Source organism: Mobula birostris, chromosome 9, assembly GCF_030028105.1.
Source record: "Mobula birostris isolate sMobBir1 chromosome 9, sMobBir1.hap1, whole genome shotgun sequence".
NCBI lineage: Eukaryota > Metazoa > Chordata > Chondrichthyes > Myliobatiformes > Myliobatidae > Mobula > Mobula birostris.
This window is the reverse complement of record NC_092378.1, coordinates 17,031,273-17,048,916: the sequence shown is the minus strand read 5'-3', so window position 1 is coordinate 17,048,916 and position 17,644 is coordinate 17,031,273. Positions and strand designations below refer to the sequence as shown.

Genomic DNA, 17,644 nt, shown 5'->3' with positions numbered 1-17,644 from the left:
CGGGAGAGTTCTTACAATTGGAAAAGCTGCTGCACTGGGGCAGTTCCACTCTCTCAGCCTCATTGTTCCAGGTCCAGAGGTACGGACAAGCATCACAAACTGGGGTCTTCCTTGGTTGCAATGGATGACCATAATTTCTTATGTGCCTTGTCATGCCCCTCACCCTCCACAGAGCATTGCAGTACCACCTTCCTGGCCATTGAATCTCACCATAGATCTCATCCACCCAGCTCACTGGAGCTAACTTTGCATGCTAGGACAGGCATGTCCCTATCTCACCAGGATGAGGCCGCCAGCTACCCTCACCTCGTTTAGCCCGCTTGTCAAAGCAGTGCACCAGGGTGTGGCCGCTGTCTCATGCAAACAGCTCCTTGGAGCCACAGGTGAGAGCTGAGTGTCCGGTGGGGATCAAAGGTGAGCAAGCTACCCCAGAACGGACACAACAAGCCCCTTCACTAGAGGTGGTACCCCGCCCAGGATGCCCCATACACCCCAAATGTTTATATTGTTATTTCCTAGGTTATATCCAGAATTATTTGATAATATTGTGTTTGATACATTTTTCTTTTTTATCTATAAGGTTCTTTTTATTGGAGATTCAACCAATAGGGGAATGATGTACTACCTTATGGAAGAAGTGAATGAAACTCTTCAGGAGTGGGACAAAGCTCATGACAGTAAATTCTATTACAACTTAAATGGAGGACAGTCATTCACTAGTTATGTGTACTATCCTCAGTTCTGGCTGAGTTTAGATCAGAGACCAACATTTGAAAAGGCTTTGGAGCAACTCATTCAAAGGTATGATACTTGATAAAACCTCACCTTATTTTAAATGCACTGACTTCTTGCGTGGGCAAAAATTTTGTGGGAACTTTCCAGTTACCTTGCACCGAGCATTGTAAGGCTATTTCCTGTAACAATTCAATCAGAGCAGCTCTGGTCTGTATTGCGCCTTAACTCTAAATGGTTAAATTTATTGAACAGCTTGGAACAATTCCAATTTTTGATTCAATGTCTGGAAATCACGTTTAATTACACCAATATAAAAGTAATGAAGCAAAAAAAAATAGGAGATTTTATTAGCGGTTTTCTACACCACTTGAGTACATTTCAAAGTATTTCTAAAATTTGGGTATTTCAAGTAAACTTATCGGAACACCCATTAAAATTTTTTTAAAGTTGAAATTGTTTCATTTTGATGCATTTTTGCAATACAAACTAAAATCATTCAAATAAATTAATAAAGTTAACTTTAAAATTTGTCATTGGAAGTTGGAGCAACACACAAAACGCTGGAGGAACTCAGCACATCAGGCAGCATTTTTCAGTCCTTTCCAGTCCAATGAAGGATCTCTGCTCAAAATGTTAACTGCTTGTTCTCCTCCATAGATGCTTCCTGACTTGTTGAATCCTTCCAGCATTTTGTGTGTGTGTGTGTGTGTGTTGCTCTAGAGTTCCAACATCTGTGGAATCTCTTTTGTTTATATTGGAATTTGGAGAAGAAATGCAGCTAGTCGTTATTTGAAAATGAAATTCTGGTGTTGTTGGCTGAGAAATCTACATTTGTTTTCCATGTTTCTTCCATTCCTGCAGAAGTGACGTGCTTAAGAAAAAGAATCAACAATCATAATATGCCTCAACCAACTGGCAATTTTTCACTGAGTGATGTCTGGCCATTGTATCAAATTGTGTATCATTGCCTTGTTGATAAAAATGCAAAAAAAAAAAAAACTGCAAACACTGAAATCTGAAGTATAAACATCCCATAATACTCAGCAAGTCATGGAAAGAGAAGTATAATAAATGTTTAAAGTTAATAACTTTTCATCAAAACTCATCTGATGAAAGATCATCCTTTGAAACGTTACGTCTCTTTCACTCTCCAGAGATACTATTTGACTTGCTGAGTATTTCCAACTATTTCTGTTATAACTTTGTTTACTTTTCCTTAACTGATACCCAAGTTCTCACCAATTATCTCCACCAGAACTGAGAACTTGTCGGTCTCTCCAACTCTGTATTAAGTTATCCAGCACCAGACCTTTACAAATTCAGTTACTCACTGCCCGTTACGCCACTGGCGTGTAGGGCAGCAGTGAAGGTCTTCCATCTCTGTCTGTCTAGCCGTGTTCAGGGCTTCTTTCAGCATGGCAGTAGCTTCCTCTCAGTTTTCACTACTGTCAGAAAAACCATCACACACACAGGCAGAAGGATTCTTCATTGCTATTTCTGTAACAGTTTTGTTTGACCAGTCAAGGTTGTTAGCTCTGGTTTGAACCCCTGAACCTGGAGGACCAGTGGACCACTCTTAGTCTGGCCTTTACCTTTTGACCTGCTTGGCATGCGTGATCCTACCAAGAAATAAGGCATAAAGCCCTGATTCCAGCCATCATAGCTCTCTGGGTCTTTGAAGCATGCAAGCCTCCAAACCACGATAAGGTTGTGGTCTTCTAGGAGGACAAATTCAACTACATAAGTAATAACAGAGCAGAAAAATGTTATTGCCTTGTCTTTGAAATTGTTATGAAAGTTTAGATAGATCAGAACTGAGGCCTCCATCGGTCAGAGTTGACCATGGATTATTGTGTCCGAGCTATCTGGATATGCAAGCCTGGGCAGTAAGATAGAGAGATCAAGCATGTTGCCCATGTAGCAAGCTCCATATCTCCACGCATCTGATGAGCCCAAAGGAAGGGCAGAAACCAATACTGGTTGGTACCAGAGGTGTGGCAGGATTTGCCAGTCAGCATTGAACTCAATGTAGGACTGCCTTATGGACTCCACTGCTGGATTTTTCCCTCAGGGTTTACTCCCAAAGCCTTCCCCATGAGTGGGTATAGCCGCAAGTCAGCAGAGGCTTGAGATCAGAGTTTTCCTTTTCCTAGGTGAGCTGCTAACCATGGCTGATGAGCCCCATCTGCCCATTGCAGCACTATAAACTTAATTTTTAGCAGATATAGAAAAATAATCCAGTTAATTTGATTACGTTATGTCTTCCTGTTTTTAGGTCGCATCCCTTAGAAAACAATGATCAGACGGTCCTGGTCGTAGGTGGTGTGCAATGGTTAAACAAACGTCATCTGTACATCACACAGAAGGTTTTACAAAGGTAATACCAGTCATGGTGTATATTTGTACAATTTCTGTTAGAAGAAAAATTACTACTGATGTAAAATGAATAATTAACATAGGCATCACATTTACTTGTCCATTCTTCCTTGGTAACCAAAATCACCTCAGAAAAATTGTTCCTCTTCTAGCCAATTTTATCCATAATACTTTACCTTTGGAATCACTGGGTGCGACCATAAGACAAAGGAGCAGAAGTTGGCCATTTGGCCCATCGAGTCTGCTCCGCCATTTTATCATGAGCTGATCCATTCTCCCATTTAGTCCCATTCCCCCGCCTTCTCACCATAACCTTTGATGCCCTGGCTACTCAGATATCTATCAATCTCTGCCTTAAATACACCCAATGACTTGGCCTCCACTGCTGCCTGTGGCAACAAATTCCATAGATTCACCACCCTCTGACTAAAAAAATTCAGACCAATCAGACCAATTCTGCTCACGATTCCTCCCTACATCCTTGCTGATATAAAGTCAGTCAATCCTACAAGGGGAATCTCTCACAAGATTCACCACAATGACCTATGAGTGAACATTTGCCTCCCAGACGATGTCAATGGCAGACAATCACTCTTCTCCCTTTATTAGTGTATGATGCTGAGAAACAACTTTACAGTATGATTGAGTTTCAACTCTTGAATCCGTCTCTCAATCGATTAAGGAAAGTTTTAACAATATTCAGCAAATCAAGTAGCTTTGATGGAGAAGTTCTGATGAAAAAATCACCAATCTGAAATGGTTACTCTTTTTCTCTCTTCGTGGATACTTCCTGATCAGCAGAGTAACTCCAATACTTTGTATTTATAGCCTGAAATGGATTCTAACATTATCAATTCCAACGTAAATCTCAATTTCTGGTTCCTTCCTTTTCAGCTTTTTTTTTATTTTTGTCATTCAGGTTATTGTACCTCTCACTTTGATAGTTGGACAACATGATATTCAGCACTCTTGCTCAAGAGTGTCTATCTCATTCCATAACTAATGCAGTAGTACTATTACCAATTTCCTATGTTTAGCTTCCACTTTCACAATAGTAAATTGCCATTATCTCCAAAAAGTCATTGTCACAGTTAATTACAGCGGCATGCAAAATTTTGGGCACCCCTGGTCAAAATTTCTGTTACTGTGAATAGCTAAGCGAATAAATGATGACATGATTTCCAAAAGGCATAAAGTTAAAGATGACACATTTCTTCAATATTTTAAAAAAGATTACTTTTTTTATTTCCATCTTTTACAGTTTCAAAATAACAAAAAAGGAAAAGGGCCTGTAGCAAAAGTTTGGGCACCCTGCACGGTCAGTACTTAGTAACACCCCCTTTGGCAAGTATCACAGCTTGTAAACGCTTTTTGTAGCCAGCTAAGAGTCTTTCAACTCTTGTTTGGAGGATTTTCACCCATTCTTCCTTGCAAAAGCCTCCTAGTTCTGTGAGATTCTTGGGCCGTCTTGCATGCGCTGCTCTTTTGAGGTCTATCCACAGATTTTCGATGATGTTTAGGTCGGGGGACTGTGAGGGCCGTGGCAAAACTTACAGCTTGCGCCTCTTGAAGGTAGTCCATTGTGCATTTTGAGGTGTGCTTAGGATCATTATCCTGTTGTAGAAGCCATCCTCTTTTCATCTTAGGCTTTTTTATGGACAGTATGATGTTTGCTTCCAGAATTTGCTGGTTAATTGAATTCATTCTTCCCTCTACCAGTGAAATGTTCCCCGTGCTACTGGCTGCAACACAAACCCAAAGCATGATCGATCCACCCTGTTCTTAACAGTTGGAGAGGTGTTCTTTTCATGAAATTCTGCACCTTTTTTTCTCCAAACATACCTTTGCTCATTGCAGCCAAAAAGTTCTATTTTAACTTCATCAGTCCACAGAACTTGTTTCCAAAATACAACAGATTTGTTTAGATGTTCCTTTGCAAACTTCTGACGCTGAATTTTGTGGTGAGGATGCAGGGAAGGTTTTCTTTTGATGACTCTTCCATGAAGGTCATACTTGTACAGGTGTCACTGCACAGTAGAACAGTGCACCACCACTCCAGAGTCTGATAAATCTTCCTGAAGGTCTTTTGTAGTCAAATGGGGGGTTCTGATTTGCCTTTCTAGCAATCCTACAAGCAGTTCTTTTGGAAAGTTTTCTTGGTCTTTCAGACCTCAACTTGACCTCCACCGTTCCTGTTAACTGCAATTTCTTAATTACATTACGAACTGAGGAAACGGATACCTGAAAACGCTTAGCTATCTTCTTATAGCCTTCTCGTGCATTGTGGGCATCATTTATTTTAATTTTCAGAGTGTTAGGGAGCTGCTTAGAGGAGCCCGTGGCTGCTGATTGTTGGGACAAGGTTTGAGGAGTCAGGGTATTTATAAAGCTTTGAAATTTGCATCACCTGGCCTTTCCTAATGATGACTGTGAACAAGCCATAGCCCTAACAAGCTAATTAAGGTCTGAGACCATGGTAAAAGTTATCTGAGAGCCCAAATCTCTTGGGGTGCCCAAACCTTTGCATGGTGTTCCTTTCCTTTTTTTCACTCTAAGATTGTATAAAACAAAAATAATACACCAATCTTGCTTAAAAAGTTGAAAAGAATGTTTCATCTTTAACTTTATGACTCTTGGAGATCAGTTCCTCTTCTACTCACTTAACTATGCACAGTAACAGAAATTGTGACCAGGGGTGCCCAAACTTTTGCATGCCACTGTACATGCTCTTCAAATCATCATGACTTTGCAACTTAGGAGATGGTTATGAATTCCCTTTTCACTGTGTGCATTCCAGAAACACAGCTCATTCCTGTGAGGTGGTGGGACGTTAATTAGCCTCAGAAATTTGAGCTAACCCAATTAGTTAGGGACCCCTCCTTTACACAAGATAATATGGTTACAGAAAATGCATCCAGGACCTCCCTCATCATGGAGATATTGCATGTCACGGGCTTCAGCTGTTTCGTTAATTGAAGTATTACACTTCGGAAATTCAAGCACAGCAGTTCAGTAATTTATCCCTTTAAATTTAATCCACATACAGCTGCATTTCAAGACTGAATTTCCCTGAAGGCTGAAATCTTGTTGGGAGTACACTGCACTGGCCTCTTACTACTCAGGACGCTCAATTATACAATAAACTTAATATACATGCTGGGGTGGGGGGGGGGGGTGAAACAAAGACCAACCAAAAATGGCTAAACTCTTTACTTTATATAATCATTTTATTTTATTACCGCCTTCAATACTGTAACGAGTTTGGTATTAGTGGTTTTTCATTTGTCAAAGTACTTCCAAATTAAAATGTCAAAGTCTGCATAATGGGTCTGACTGTATACTGAGCAATGCAAGTTATTCTTACAGCATTCAAAGGATAATGATTCGTGATTAAATGAACCAATTGGGATATATTTTATATGCAATTGAAAGCCAGTTTTCTACAGTTGTTTGCCATGTACAGTATGAATCAGGTTAGAGGAATGGGAAGAGAAAATCCACAGGATTAGTCAGAAACTGTGAGAAAGCACCAGCAGGGCAAATAGAAAAGTAGCCTCCAAAACATTACTTTTTTGGCATGCTGAAGTATGAAGAGAAAGAAATAGCACTAGAAAAAGATGAAGTTCATAATGGATAGTGTAGTGGCCCCATTATGAAGACCATATCTGAAAGCTGAACACAAAAGAAAACTGCATGCTTCATGAAAGGAGAGAGAAATAGGAAAGGTAAATACATGTGTAACAGATGTGATCAGAGCAGCAACAAGAGGGATTTCTGTTCTGGAGAGCGTAGAGATACAAAGGTTGGAGTTGAGCAATAAGAGAAACTGCCAGGTTTTCCACACATAACTCTCAATAATTTGGGTAATGTATTAAGTCCCAAACTTCCTGAAAGGTATTTGCCATGTTACTCAGACCATACCCAGGTACTGATCATGGAGTTCTCTGGTGGAGACAAATCTTTTCAGCTTCCTACAGACAAGCTAGGACATCAACCCATTCAATTTGTACCATGTAAGATGTCTGCTCAGTATAGTGACTCATTTCCTATGCATGGAGAGGAATAATTGTAAGGAAGAGAGGTATTTTGTCTTTAAGTTTACAATATTCAGTTTATGTTTTTAGATTATTAAAAGCACATTTTGATATTATTTAAAGATTTTCAGTAGTGAAATTAGTTTTATGTTTTGAAAGTTTTTGATGTTCTTAATGGGGATCTGTTCCAGAAAAAGTGTGCGCTTGTGAGTAGAGGAATCTGAAGTAAATAAATCTTCAGAAACTAATGGTAACTGCACACTCACTCAATTTCCTATGTACCACTATCCTTCACGAGGGTAAATCTTTGCAAGGCGTGAGACCCTAACAGTGTACCTGGCTGGGTATTGAAAACCTGTGTTGACCAACTGGCTGGCGTGTTCAAGGACATCTTCAACTGTTCACTAGTGTGTTCTCGGGTTCTCATCTGCTTCAAACAGGTAGCAATCAGATTGGTGTCCAAGAAGAGCAGAGTGAGCTGCTTCGAAGACTAACGGCCAGTAGCACTCACATCTACCATGATGAAGTACTTCAAGAATTTGTTTATGGCTAGATTACCTTCCGCTTGAGCAAGGGCCGGACCAGCTGCAATTTTCCTACTATTACAACAGGTCTACAGCAGATACAATCTTACTGACTCTCCACTCTGCTTTTGGAGCACCTAGACAACAGCAAAACATATGTCAGGCTCACAAAAATGAGGAAGTCTACAGATGCTGAAAATCCAAAGCAACGCACACAAAATGCTGGAGGAGCTCAGCAGGTCAGGCAGCATCTATGGAAAAAGAGTGAACAGTCGACATTTCGGGCCAAGATACTTCTTCAGGACTGAGAAGGAAGTGGGAAAATGCTGACATAAAAAGTGGGGTGGAAGGGAAAGAGACTAGCTGGAAAGTGATAGGTGGAGTCAGGTGGGTGGGAAAGGTCAAGGGCTAGAGAAAACAATCTGATAGGAGAAGAGAAGATCATAGGAGAAAGGGAAGGAGGACTGCTGTTTATTGATTACAGCTTGGCATTCAATACAATCATCCACTTAGTATTCATCACTAAGCTACAAAACCTGGGCATCTGCACCTCCTAGATGCATGCAACTAGATCCTTGACTTTCTTATTTAGAAGACCAGTTAGTACAGGTCAGTGCTACCATTGCCTCCTCATGACAGTCAAAGATTTGCCGCTCAAAAATGCATGCTTAGCCAATGCTCTACTTTCTCTTCACTCATGACTTTGTGTCTAAGCATAGCTCAAAGGCCATTTATAAACTCACAGCTGACACTACTGTAAATCTCAGATGATGACAAGGATGCATACAGGAGTGGTATAGATTGGCTGGTTGAGTGGTGAAACAACCACCTTGCACTCATTGTCAGCAAGTCCGAGGAATTGAACGTAGACTCAGGAAGAGCAAGTTGGAAGAACATGCACCAGTCCTTATTGAGAGGTCAGCAGTGGAAAGGCAGAGTAGCTTTAAGTTCCCTGCTGTTAAAACTGCAGAGGATTTTTCCTGTGCCTAACACATTGATACGGGGCCACCTCTTTTTCCTTTATTAGAGAGAGAGAGAGCCCGGGGTATGTCGAACTACCGGGTGAACGAGTAGTCTTTGGGGTACTGCAAGTCTGTGTCTTTATTGATGCTTTGCTGCACGCTTGAATGCTCAGTGGAGGGTGCAGATGCTTTTTTGCTGGTGGGGTGGGGGGTCGTTGCTTTGTTGCTGCTTGTGTGTGGAGAGGAGGCTGGGGGGGGGCTTTGGGGTTCCAACATTTAACTGTCATTCATTCTTTGGGGCACTCCTCTGTTTTTGTGGACGTTTCTGAAGAAAAAGAATTTCAGGATGTATATTGTATATATTTCTCTGATATTAAGTGTGCTTTTGCAGATTTCTACAGATGTGGGCATTCTGACTGGTTGCATCACAGCCATGTGTGAAGTCTCTAGCTCTCAGGATCACAGGTTGCTGACTCAACCAGTTCCATCACAGACACAACTCCCCACACCATCAATGACATCTTTAAGTGGTAGTGCCTCAGGAAGGCTGCATCCATCATTAACGATGCCTGCCATCCAGCACATACACTGCTCTTGTTACTATCATCAGGAAGGAGGTACAGGAGCCTGAAGACTCACCCTCTATCATTCAGAAACAGATCTTCCCTGCCACCATCTGATTTCTGAATGGACCATGAACACATGAACATACCTTATTGTAAACACGAGACCTCCTCTACTGCCATGATAAGGCCACACTAAGGTTGGAGGAGCGACACCTCATATTCCGTCTGGGTAGCCTCCAACATGATGTCATGAACATCAATTTCTCAAACCTCTGGTAGTTGCTTCCTCCTTCACCATTCCCCATTCCTGTTTCCCTCTCTTATCTTATCTCCTTACCTGCCAGTCACCTCTCTTTGGTGGTCCTCCCCCTTCCCTTTCTTCTATGGTCTTCTGTTTTCTCCTATCAGATTCCCCCTTCTCCAGCCCTTTATCTCTTTCACCAGTCAGCTTCCCAGCACTTTACTTCACCCATCCCCCTCTCCTGGTTTCACCTATCACCTGCTGCCTTGTACTTCTTCCTCCCCTCCCTCCACCACCTTCCTCTGACTTCTCCCCTTCTTTTCCAGTCCTAATGAAGGGTCTCAGCCCAAAATATCAACTGTTTACCCTTGTCCATAGCTGCTGCCTGGCCTGCTGAGTTCCTCCAGCATTTTGTTGCTACCTTTATTATTCCTTTTTTTTTGCTCTATTTCATAATTTATGCCTTTGCACTGTACCACTGCTACAAAACAATAAATGTCACATTATTAAAGAGAGTGAAAGTAAACCTGATTCTGATCCCGGCAACACAGGGTTAAATGTAGATTAAATAAACTGCATGTTACTGTTATACTTTCCAAAAGCTGTCTGGACTTGAAGGATAAATCATGTCTGACTAATCTAGTGAACTGTTTTTTTGAGAAGGTAAATGATACACTATGTGGTTTTCCTGAAGGCACTTCATTAGTTTCTGAAAGAAAGGAAAAAATGCTAACGAGGCAGCATAACTTTAAAGTGTTTGGAGGAATGTATAGGGGGATTGTTAACACAGAGAGTGTTAAGTGTGTGGAATGAGTTGCCAGGGTTGGTGGTGGAGGCAGATACATTAGGGACATTTAAGAAACTCTTAGATAGGCCTCTACTTCCTGACGAGATTGAGGTCCTTTGGAGAATGCAGGCCTCTCCTTCACGTGTTCTACCAGTCTGTTGTCGCCAGTACAATCTTCTATGCAGTGGTGTGCTGGGGAAATGGCATCAACACAAGTGATGCCATCAGGCTCAATAAACTGATTAGAAAGGCTGTCTCTGTTATAGGAGTCAAACTGGACACACTGGAGGCTGTGGTAGAACAAAGGGCCCTATGGAAAATCCTGGCAATTCTGGACAATGTTTCTTACCCTCTGCATGCCACCATGGCTGAATAGAGAGCACTTTCAGTAACAGACTAAGACATCTGCACTGCTCCAAAGAGTGCTATATGAGGTCATTCTTACCCTTGGCCATTAGGCTCTATACTGAGTCAACCTATAGCCAAGGACGTGATGACTGTTAGACTATTTGAGGTAACATTTTTGTTATTCTTTCTTCTCTTATAATATGTGCACTTCTAATGCTGCTGTGGCACTGGAATTTCCTTTAGGATCATAAAGTATCTATCTATGAATGAAAGAAAAGTGGTGGGTTACGTGGGAGAGAAATCTTAGATTGTTCTTGGAGTAGGTTAAAGGGTCAGCACAACATCATGGACCTAAGGTCTTGTGCTGTGCTGCTCGATGTTTTATGTTCTAACATGGTTATTCCTTACCAGTTAGAGCCATAGCAAACCCTATTTATATTCAGTTTGAAGTATCATGTATGGGAAAGACTTGCTGGTCTTTGAGAGAATACAGTGCAGATTTACCAGAATGAGATGAGGACTCAAAGATTTAAAATGTGAACATCAGATGCAAACAGTTTGTATTTTCAAGGCATTGAGGGTGATGAAGAGATTCAATCAGGTAGAAACTAATTCCCTGATCAGAACATCCAGAAGCCAAAGTTTACACAGCATTACGACGCAAGCTAGCCACTTCTTGATGTATTCTTGCTGCTCAAATTTAATAGAAACTTAGTCCTCTCTCCCTCTGCAGAAATCTGTGAATCAATTGAGGTTTCACAACAGACAACAGATATTTTAGCTAAAGTTATCAATGGATATGGGAGATTATCTGAGTTGACAAATCAGATGCAGTATAGTCGTCTGGCCTTCCTCTCCTGCTGTGAAAATGATTGAAGAGGCATTACTTGCAGTACTTGCAAGTTAATTTGTTTTGATTGACAAAATGTCATTTTGCATTTGAGTTGTAAGTTTTGTAAAATTGTTTCCTTCTTGCTGCTTGCTTTCAGGTAAAATATGATCCAAAATATTCGGGCAATGGTGCATCACATGCTGGGTTCCATGTCCTCTCACTTTACACAAATTTCTTTGAATTGAGATATTTCACTATGTAGCTGGAATTAACTGTTTCTATTCACAAAAAAAAACTTTGGAAATCTATACCCCAGTAATCTGTGGAAGATCATCCACTAGTTGCATTCGAACAGATTCACAGCCACAATCTCTCTGGCTTTCTTCAATGTTTGGCAATATGAGGAAAATGCAGAAAATACTGTTTGAGACTGGGGAGCAGCTATAATCTTATTGAGTAGTGGAACAGACTGAAGGGGTTGAGATGTTGCTAAAAGTTGTAAGAATACCAGCTTCCACCACCCAGGCATTGCTTTTCATATTCCAATCTACCGGGTGGGAAAAAAAAATTCTTCCTAAAATCCCTTTGAAGCAATTTTCCTCTTACCCTTAACTTATGGCTTCCAGTTTTTAACATCTCTATTACGGGGGAAAAGTTTCCTCCCATCTATGCCCTTTAATCCTGTATAGCCCAGACAGCTCCCCACAACCTCTCCCCCCACCTCCTCTACTCCCGGATAAACAGACTCAGTCTATTCAGTCTCTCATAACCGAAACTCTCCATCCTGACACAAGGGAATTCAGCTGTTGGAATCTGCAGCAACACAAAAAGCTGGAGCAACTCGGCAGGTCAGGCAGCTTCTGTGGAGGGAAATGCAGTCGCCGTTTCTGTGAACATCCTGGTAAACCTCCTTTGCACCCCCCCCCACCCCCGAGGTGCACTAATATACCAGTATTGTGGCATAAACAATAGTTTGTAAAGTTACACCATAACCTCTGTGCTCTTGTATTCTATGCCTCAGCAAGTGTTGGTATTTGTCTTCTCACCTTATCTAACTGTTCTACCTGCTTTAGGATCCTTCGATTTGTACACCAAGATACTGCCATCCTTAATTCTAGGAACCTACCATTCATTACATATATCCTCCCTTTCTCAGTCCTTGCAAAGAACATCACCTCATACTTACCAGGATTAAATTCTATCTGCTATTGCCCTGCCCAACTTGATTGATATATTCCTGTAATTTAAGTCAACAACACCACCAATATTTGTGTCATCTACGAACTTAGTGATCACACCTCAAAATACACATTAATAACTTGGATATGGATAGTAAGGGTCCCAGCAATCTCTGTAATGCACCATCAATCACAGGCTTTCAATCACAAAAACAATCCTCCACCAACGTCCTTTACCTCCTATCACCAAACTGATTTCAGATCCAATTTGTCCAAAATGCTTTGGATCCAACAGTCTCCAGCCTGCTTACATATGACCATAAGACAGAGGAACAGAATTAGGCCATTTGGCCCATCGAGTCTGCTGTGCCATTCAATCATGGCTCATCGGTTTTTTTATCCCCCTCCTCAGCCCCACTCCCCAGCCTTCTCCTCATAACTTTTAATGCTGTGGCCAATCAAGAAACTATCAATCTCCGCCTTAAATACACACAACGACCTGGCCTCCACAGCTGCCTGTGGTAACTAATTCCACAAATTCACCACCCTCTGGCTAAAGAAATTTGTTCACATCTCTGTTTTAAATAGATGCCCCTTTATTATGAGGCTGTGCCCTCTTGTCCTAGATGGCCCCAGCATGGAAAACATCCTTCACACATCTACTCTGTCTAGGCCTTTCAACATTCAAAAGGCTTCAATGGGATCCCCCCCCTCATCCTTCTAAATTTCAGTGAGTACAGGCCCAGAGCTGTCAAACGTTCCTCATTAGATAACCCTTTCATTTCCGGAATCATCCTTGTGAAACTTCTCTGAACCTTCACCAATGCCAGCACGTCTTTTCTTAGATAAGGAGTGGAGTAACATTTGGAATTTTCTAGTCCTCTAGAACCATGCCAGAGTCCAATGATTCTTGAAAGATCATTACTAATGCCTCCACAATCTCTCCCGTTACCTCTTTCAGAACCCTTCGGTGCAGTTCATCTGGTCTGGGTGACTTGTGTACCATCAGGTCTTTCAGCTTTTTGAGCACCTTCTCCTTTGTAATAGTAACTGCACTCATTTCTCTTCCCTCACACCCTTTAACATCCGGCATACTGCTAGTATCTTCAACAGTGAAGAATCATGCAAAATACTCATTTGGTTCATCTGCCATCTTCTTGTCCCTCATTATTATTTCTCCGGCCTCATTTTCTAGCAGTCCTATATCCACTCTCATCTCTCTTTTTATTTTTTATATTCTTGAGAAAGCTTTTTCTATTTACCTTGATATAGTTTGCTAGCTTGCTTTTTCGTATTTTATCTTTTCCCTCCTAATCATTCTTGCTTTCTGTCGGTTTTTAAAAGCTTCCCTATCTTCCCACTAATTTTTGCTTTGTTGTATGCGCTTTCTTTTGCTGTTACATCAGCTTTGACTTTCCTTGTTTGCCACAGTTGTACTATTTTGCCATTTGAGTATTTCTTTGTTTGTGAAATATATTTATCCTGCACCTTGCTCATTTTTCCCAGAAACTCAAACCACTGCTACTCTGCTATCATCCCTGGCAGCATCTCCTTCCAGTTTACCAAATCCCTTCTCATACCACTAATTTCCTTTACTGCACTGAAATACAGCTACGCCAGACTTCACTTCCTCCCTATCAAATTTCAACTTGAATTCAATATTATGATCACTGCCTCCTTTACCTTAAACTCCCAAATCCCCTCCAGTTCATTACATAACAGCCAATCCAGTATAGCTGATCCCCTAGTAAGCTCAATGACAAACTGCTGTAAAACACCATCCTGTAGGCATTCAACAAATTCACTCTCTCGAGATCCATTACCAACCTGATTTTCCGAATCGACCTGTATGTTAAAATCTCCCATGACTATCATAACATTGTCCTTTGACACACCTTTTCTATTTCCTGTTGTAATCTGTAGTCGACAACTCAGCTACTGTTGGGAGGCCTGTATGTAACTGCCATCACCGTCCTTTTAGCCTTTGCAGTTTCTTAACTCAACCCACAAGGATTCAACATCTTTTGATCCTATATTACAACCTTCTACTGATGTGATGCCATTCTTTACGATCAGAGCCACACCACCCCCTCTGCCTACCTTCCTATCCCTTCGATACAATGGACCTTGGACATTCAGCTCTCGGCTACAACCATCCTTCAGCCATGATTCTGTGATGGCCACAACATATACCCGACAATCTGTAAAAGTCTAACAAGATCATCCATCTTGTTTCTTATACTCTGTGCATTGAAATAGAACACATTGAGTACTGAATTTCCTACCCTTTTTGATTCTGCAACCCTAATGCACTGATACTTGCCCTGCTGGCTACAATTTTGTCTTATCATCTATCTACCCTTCCTGACTTTGCTGTCTTTGCTTTTTTAACCATCTATCCTGTCCTGAGTCCCTTCACTCTAGTTCCCATCCCCCCACCAAATTAGTTTAAACCCACCCCCCCACAGCTCTAATAAACCTTCTGATGAGAAAATTGGTCCTCCTCGGGTTCAGGTGCAACCTGTCCCTTTAGTACAAGTCATACTTCTCCCAGAAGTTGGAATCAATCTCCCAATGATCCAAGACACTGAAACTCTGCTCCCTGCACCAGTTTCTCTGCCACACATTTATTTGCCAAATCATCCTGTTTCTGACCTCACTGGCGTGTGTCACAGGTAGCAATCCAGAAATTACTACCCAGGAGGTCTGGCTTCTCAGCTTTCTGCCTAGATCTCTACGGTCTCTCTAAATAGCATACATGGGACTTTATCAATGCATTACTGGAGTCCATGAAATCTACATCAATTGCAGCATTCTCATCAACACAATTTGTTACCCACTGTGGTTTGGTGGTTTTGTGACAACCCTACAAAGCCAGCACCACAGTTCAGGAAAGGAACCTGCAGCTATGAGGCAGAAGCTACACCAGCTGTACCCACGATACAGCCCACCAAAAATAAAACAACTCTAGCACTTCAATGCCTAATTATTTCATCATTATTTTAAAGAATATTAGTTATTTTTCATCACTATGGCTATTCTATCCAAATGATGATCATACACAGAATGGGAACAAGCCCTTCGTGACAAACTAATTAAGCTAATGACTTCTGATTAAACTAATCCCTTTAGCTAGCATGTGTTCCATACACCTCCATTTTCTGTATCTTCATGTACCTACCCAAGAGACTCTATCGTAAACATTATGATTATATTTGTCTTCACCATCATCCCTGGCAGTGCATTCCAGGCACCCACCACTCTGTGTGTAATAAATAAATAAATAAATTTTTAACATTGTCTTGAATTTGCCCCTTTGTCTCTCTCTCTCTGGCTATCCATCCCATAGGAAGATGATGGTTCCTTTCAGTCAGTTAGTGGGGATACCTCACTCCTCAGAAAGGAACAGCATGTGCATGAGTGGATTTTAGGTGAGCAGGGGGTTGCACAGGTCCAGACCCACCCTCTCGACATCCCCTCCCGGATCCAGTGGCATGGTGGGGTCCAAGACGGCTGGGGGAAGTTCTGTTGCAGTGAATGGCTAGACCAAGCTTCGATGCAAGGGATGCCCTTTCCGCACTTCAGGGCACATGTTTGCTAGATGGCCGTTGACCCTACGAGAGGGTTCATCCGCCCTTCAACTGGTCTTGTTCTTCATCCTGCAGGGTGTCTAGCCACCCTCCTCACCAGGCAAGCCTGGTGAGGGAGCCGGTTTAGTTGCCGACCACCCGACCATGCGACAGGGTGTACTGGTTTACATGGTACCAGTAGCACTCAGACAAGTGACCTAACCAGATGCCTTCGTACATCAGTACTGTACTGTTAGGGGTCCTGCCATTAATTGTGTACTTTCCGTTTTCATTTGATCTCCCAAACTGTAACATTTCATGTCTGGCCGGGTTAAACTCCATCTACCATTCTTCCACCCATATCTCCTGTATCCTTTGGTAATCTTCTACAGTATCCACAACACCACCAATCTTTGTGCCATCTGAAAACTTACTAACCCACCCACCCAAGTCATTTATATATCAAGAACAGCAGAGATCCCTGTGCAACACAACTCGTCACAGACCTCCAGCCAGAATAAGACTCATTGACCACTACCCTCTGTCTTCTCTGAGCAAGACATTCGAATCCAAAAGGCCAAGTCACCATGGATCCCATAATTCTAATATTCTGGATGAGCCTACCGTAAGGGGCCATGTAGAATGACTTTCTAAAAGCCACATAAAACTGCAGCCGCCACTCTACCTTCATCAATCACCTTCATCACATCCTCAAGAAATGCAATAGAATTTGTAAGTCACCACCTGCCTTGCACAAGACAACATTAAATGTCCCTAATTGGATCCTGCCGAAGGGTTTCAGCCCAAAGCGTCGACTGTACTTTTTTCCATAGAAGCTGCCTGGCCTGCTGAGTTCCTCCAGCATTTGTGTGTGTTGCTTGGATTTCCAGCATCTGCAGGTTTTCTTTTGTTTGTCCCTAATTAGGTTGTGCTTTTCCTAAATCATATCCCCAATAGTCCACTTCAATAGCTCCCTCCCACTGGTAAGACTTCTCAGTCTGTTATTTATAAGATTATCCTTATTTGCCCTTCTTGAACAGGGGAACAACATTAGCTTGCTAGTCCTCCAGGAGCTTGTTCATGGCTAGCAAGGACACAAAGATCTTGGTCAAGACCCAGCAATCTCATCTCTCAAAAACCCATCAGGCTCTGGGAACATCTACATTAACTTTTTTCAAGATACTCACCCACACCTTATTCTTTATCCAAACATGCCCTGGCATCTTGGCATACTTCGCAGTGATCTGTTTATTGTCCATGTCTTTCCCTTTGGTGAATACCAATGCAAAGTACTCATTTAAAACCCATGTCATATCCTGTGCTTCCAACCACATGTTCCCTCCTTTATCCTTGTGTGGTCCTACTCACTCCCAAGTTACTCTTGATGCCAGTGTAGAATGGCTTGAGATTCTCTTCATGTCCCCTGCTGGTTCCTTTATATTCCTGAAGAGTCCTGTTCAATTTTGATTTTTGAAATCTTACACACACTTCC

At 41.8% G+C, this 17,644-nt stretch overlaps 1 protein-coding gene and 1 long non-coding RNA gene across 8 annotated transcripts in view; one reads left to right on the top strand and one right to left on the bottom strand.

Moving 5' to 3' along the window:
* Positions 1-17,644, bottom strand: part of LOC140202565 (uncharacterized) — an 81,535-nt gene that overhangs the window by 11,225 nt on the left and 52,666 nt on the right. The window lies entirely within an intron of this gene.
* Positions 1-17,644, top strand: part of cped1 (cadherin-like and PC-esterase domain containing 1) — a 279,536-nt gene that overhangs the window by 213,241 nt on the left and 48,651 nt on the right. For 5 of the 6 annotated variants that reach the window (XM_072267562.1, XM_072267558.1, XM_072267561.1 and 2 more), the window contains exons 18-19: positions 581-801; positions 3,011-3,112. In XM_072267562.1, coding sequence (XP_072123663.1) covers positions 581-801; positions 3,011-3,112 — 323 coding nt within the window. The remainder of the gene's footprint in view (positions 1-580; positions 802-3,010; positions 3,113-17,644) is intronic. The other variant, XM_072267559.1, reaches the window with a different exon arrangement.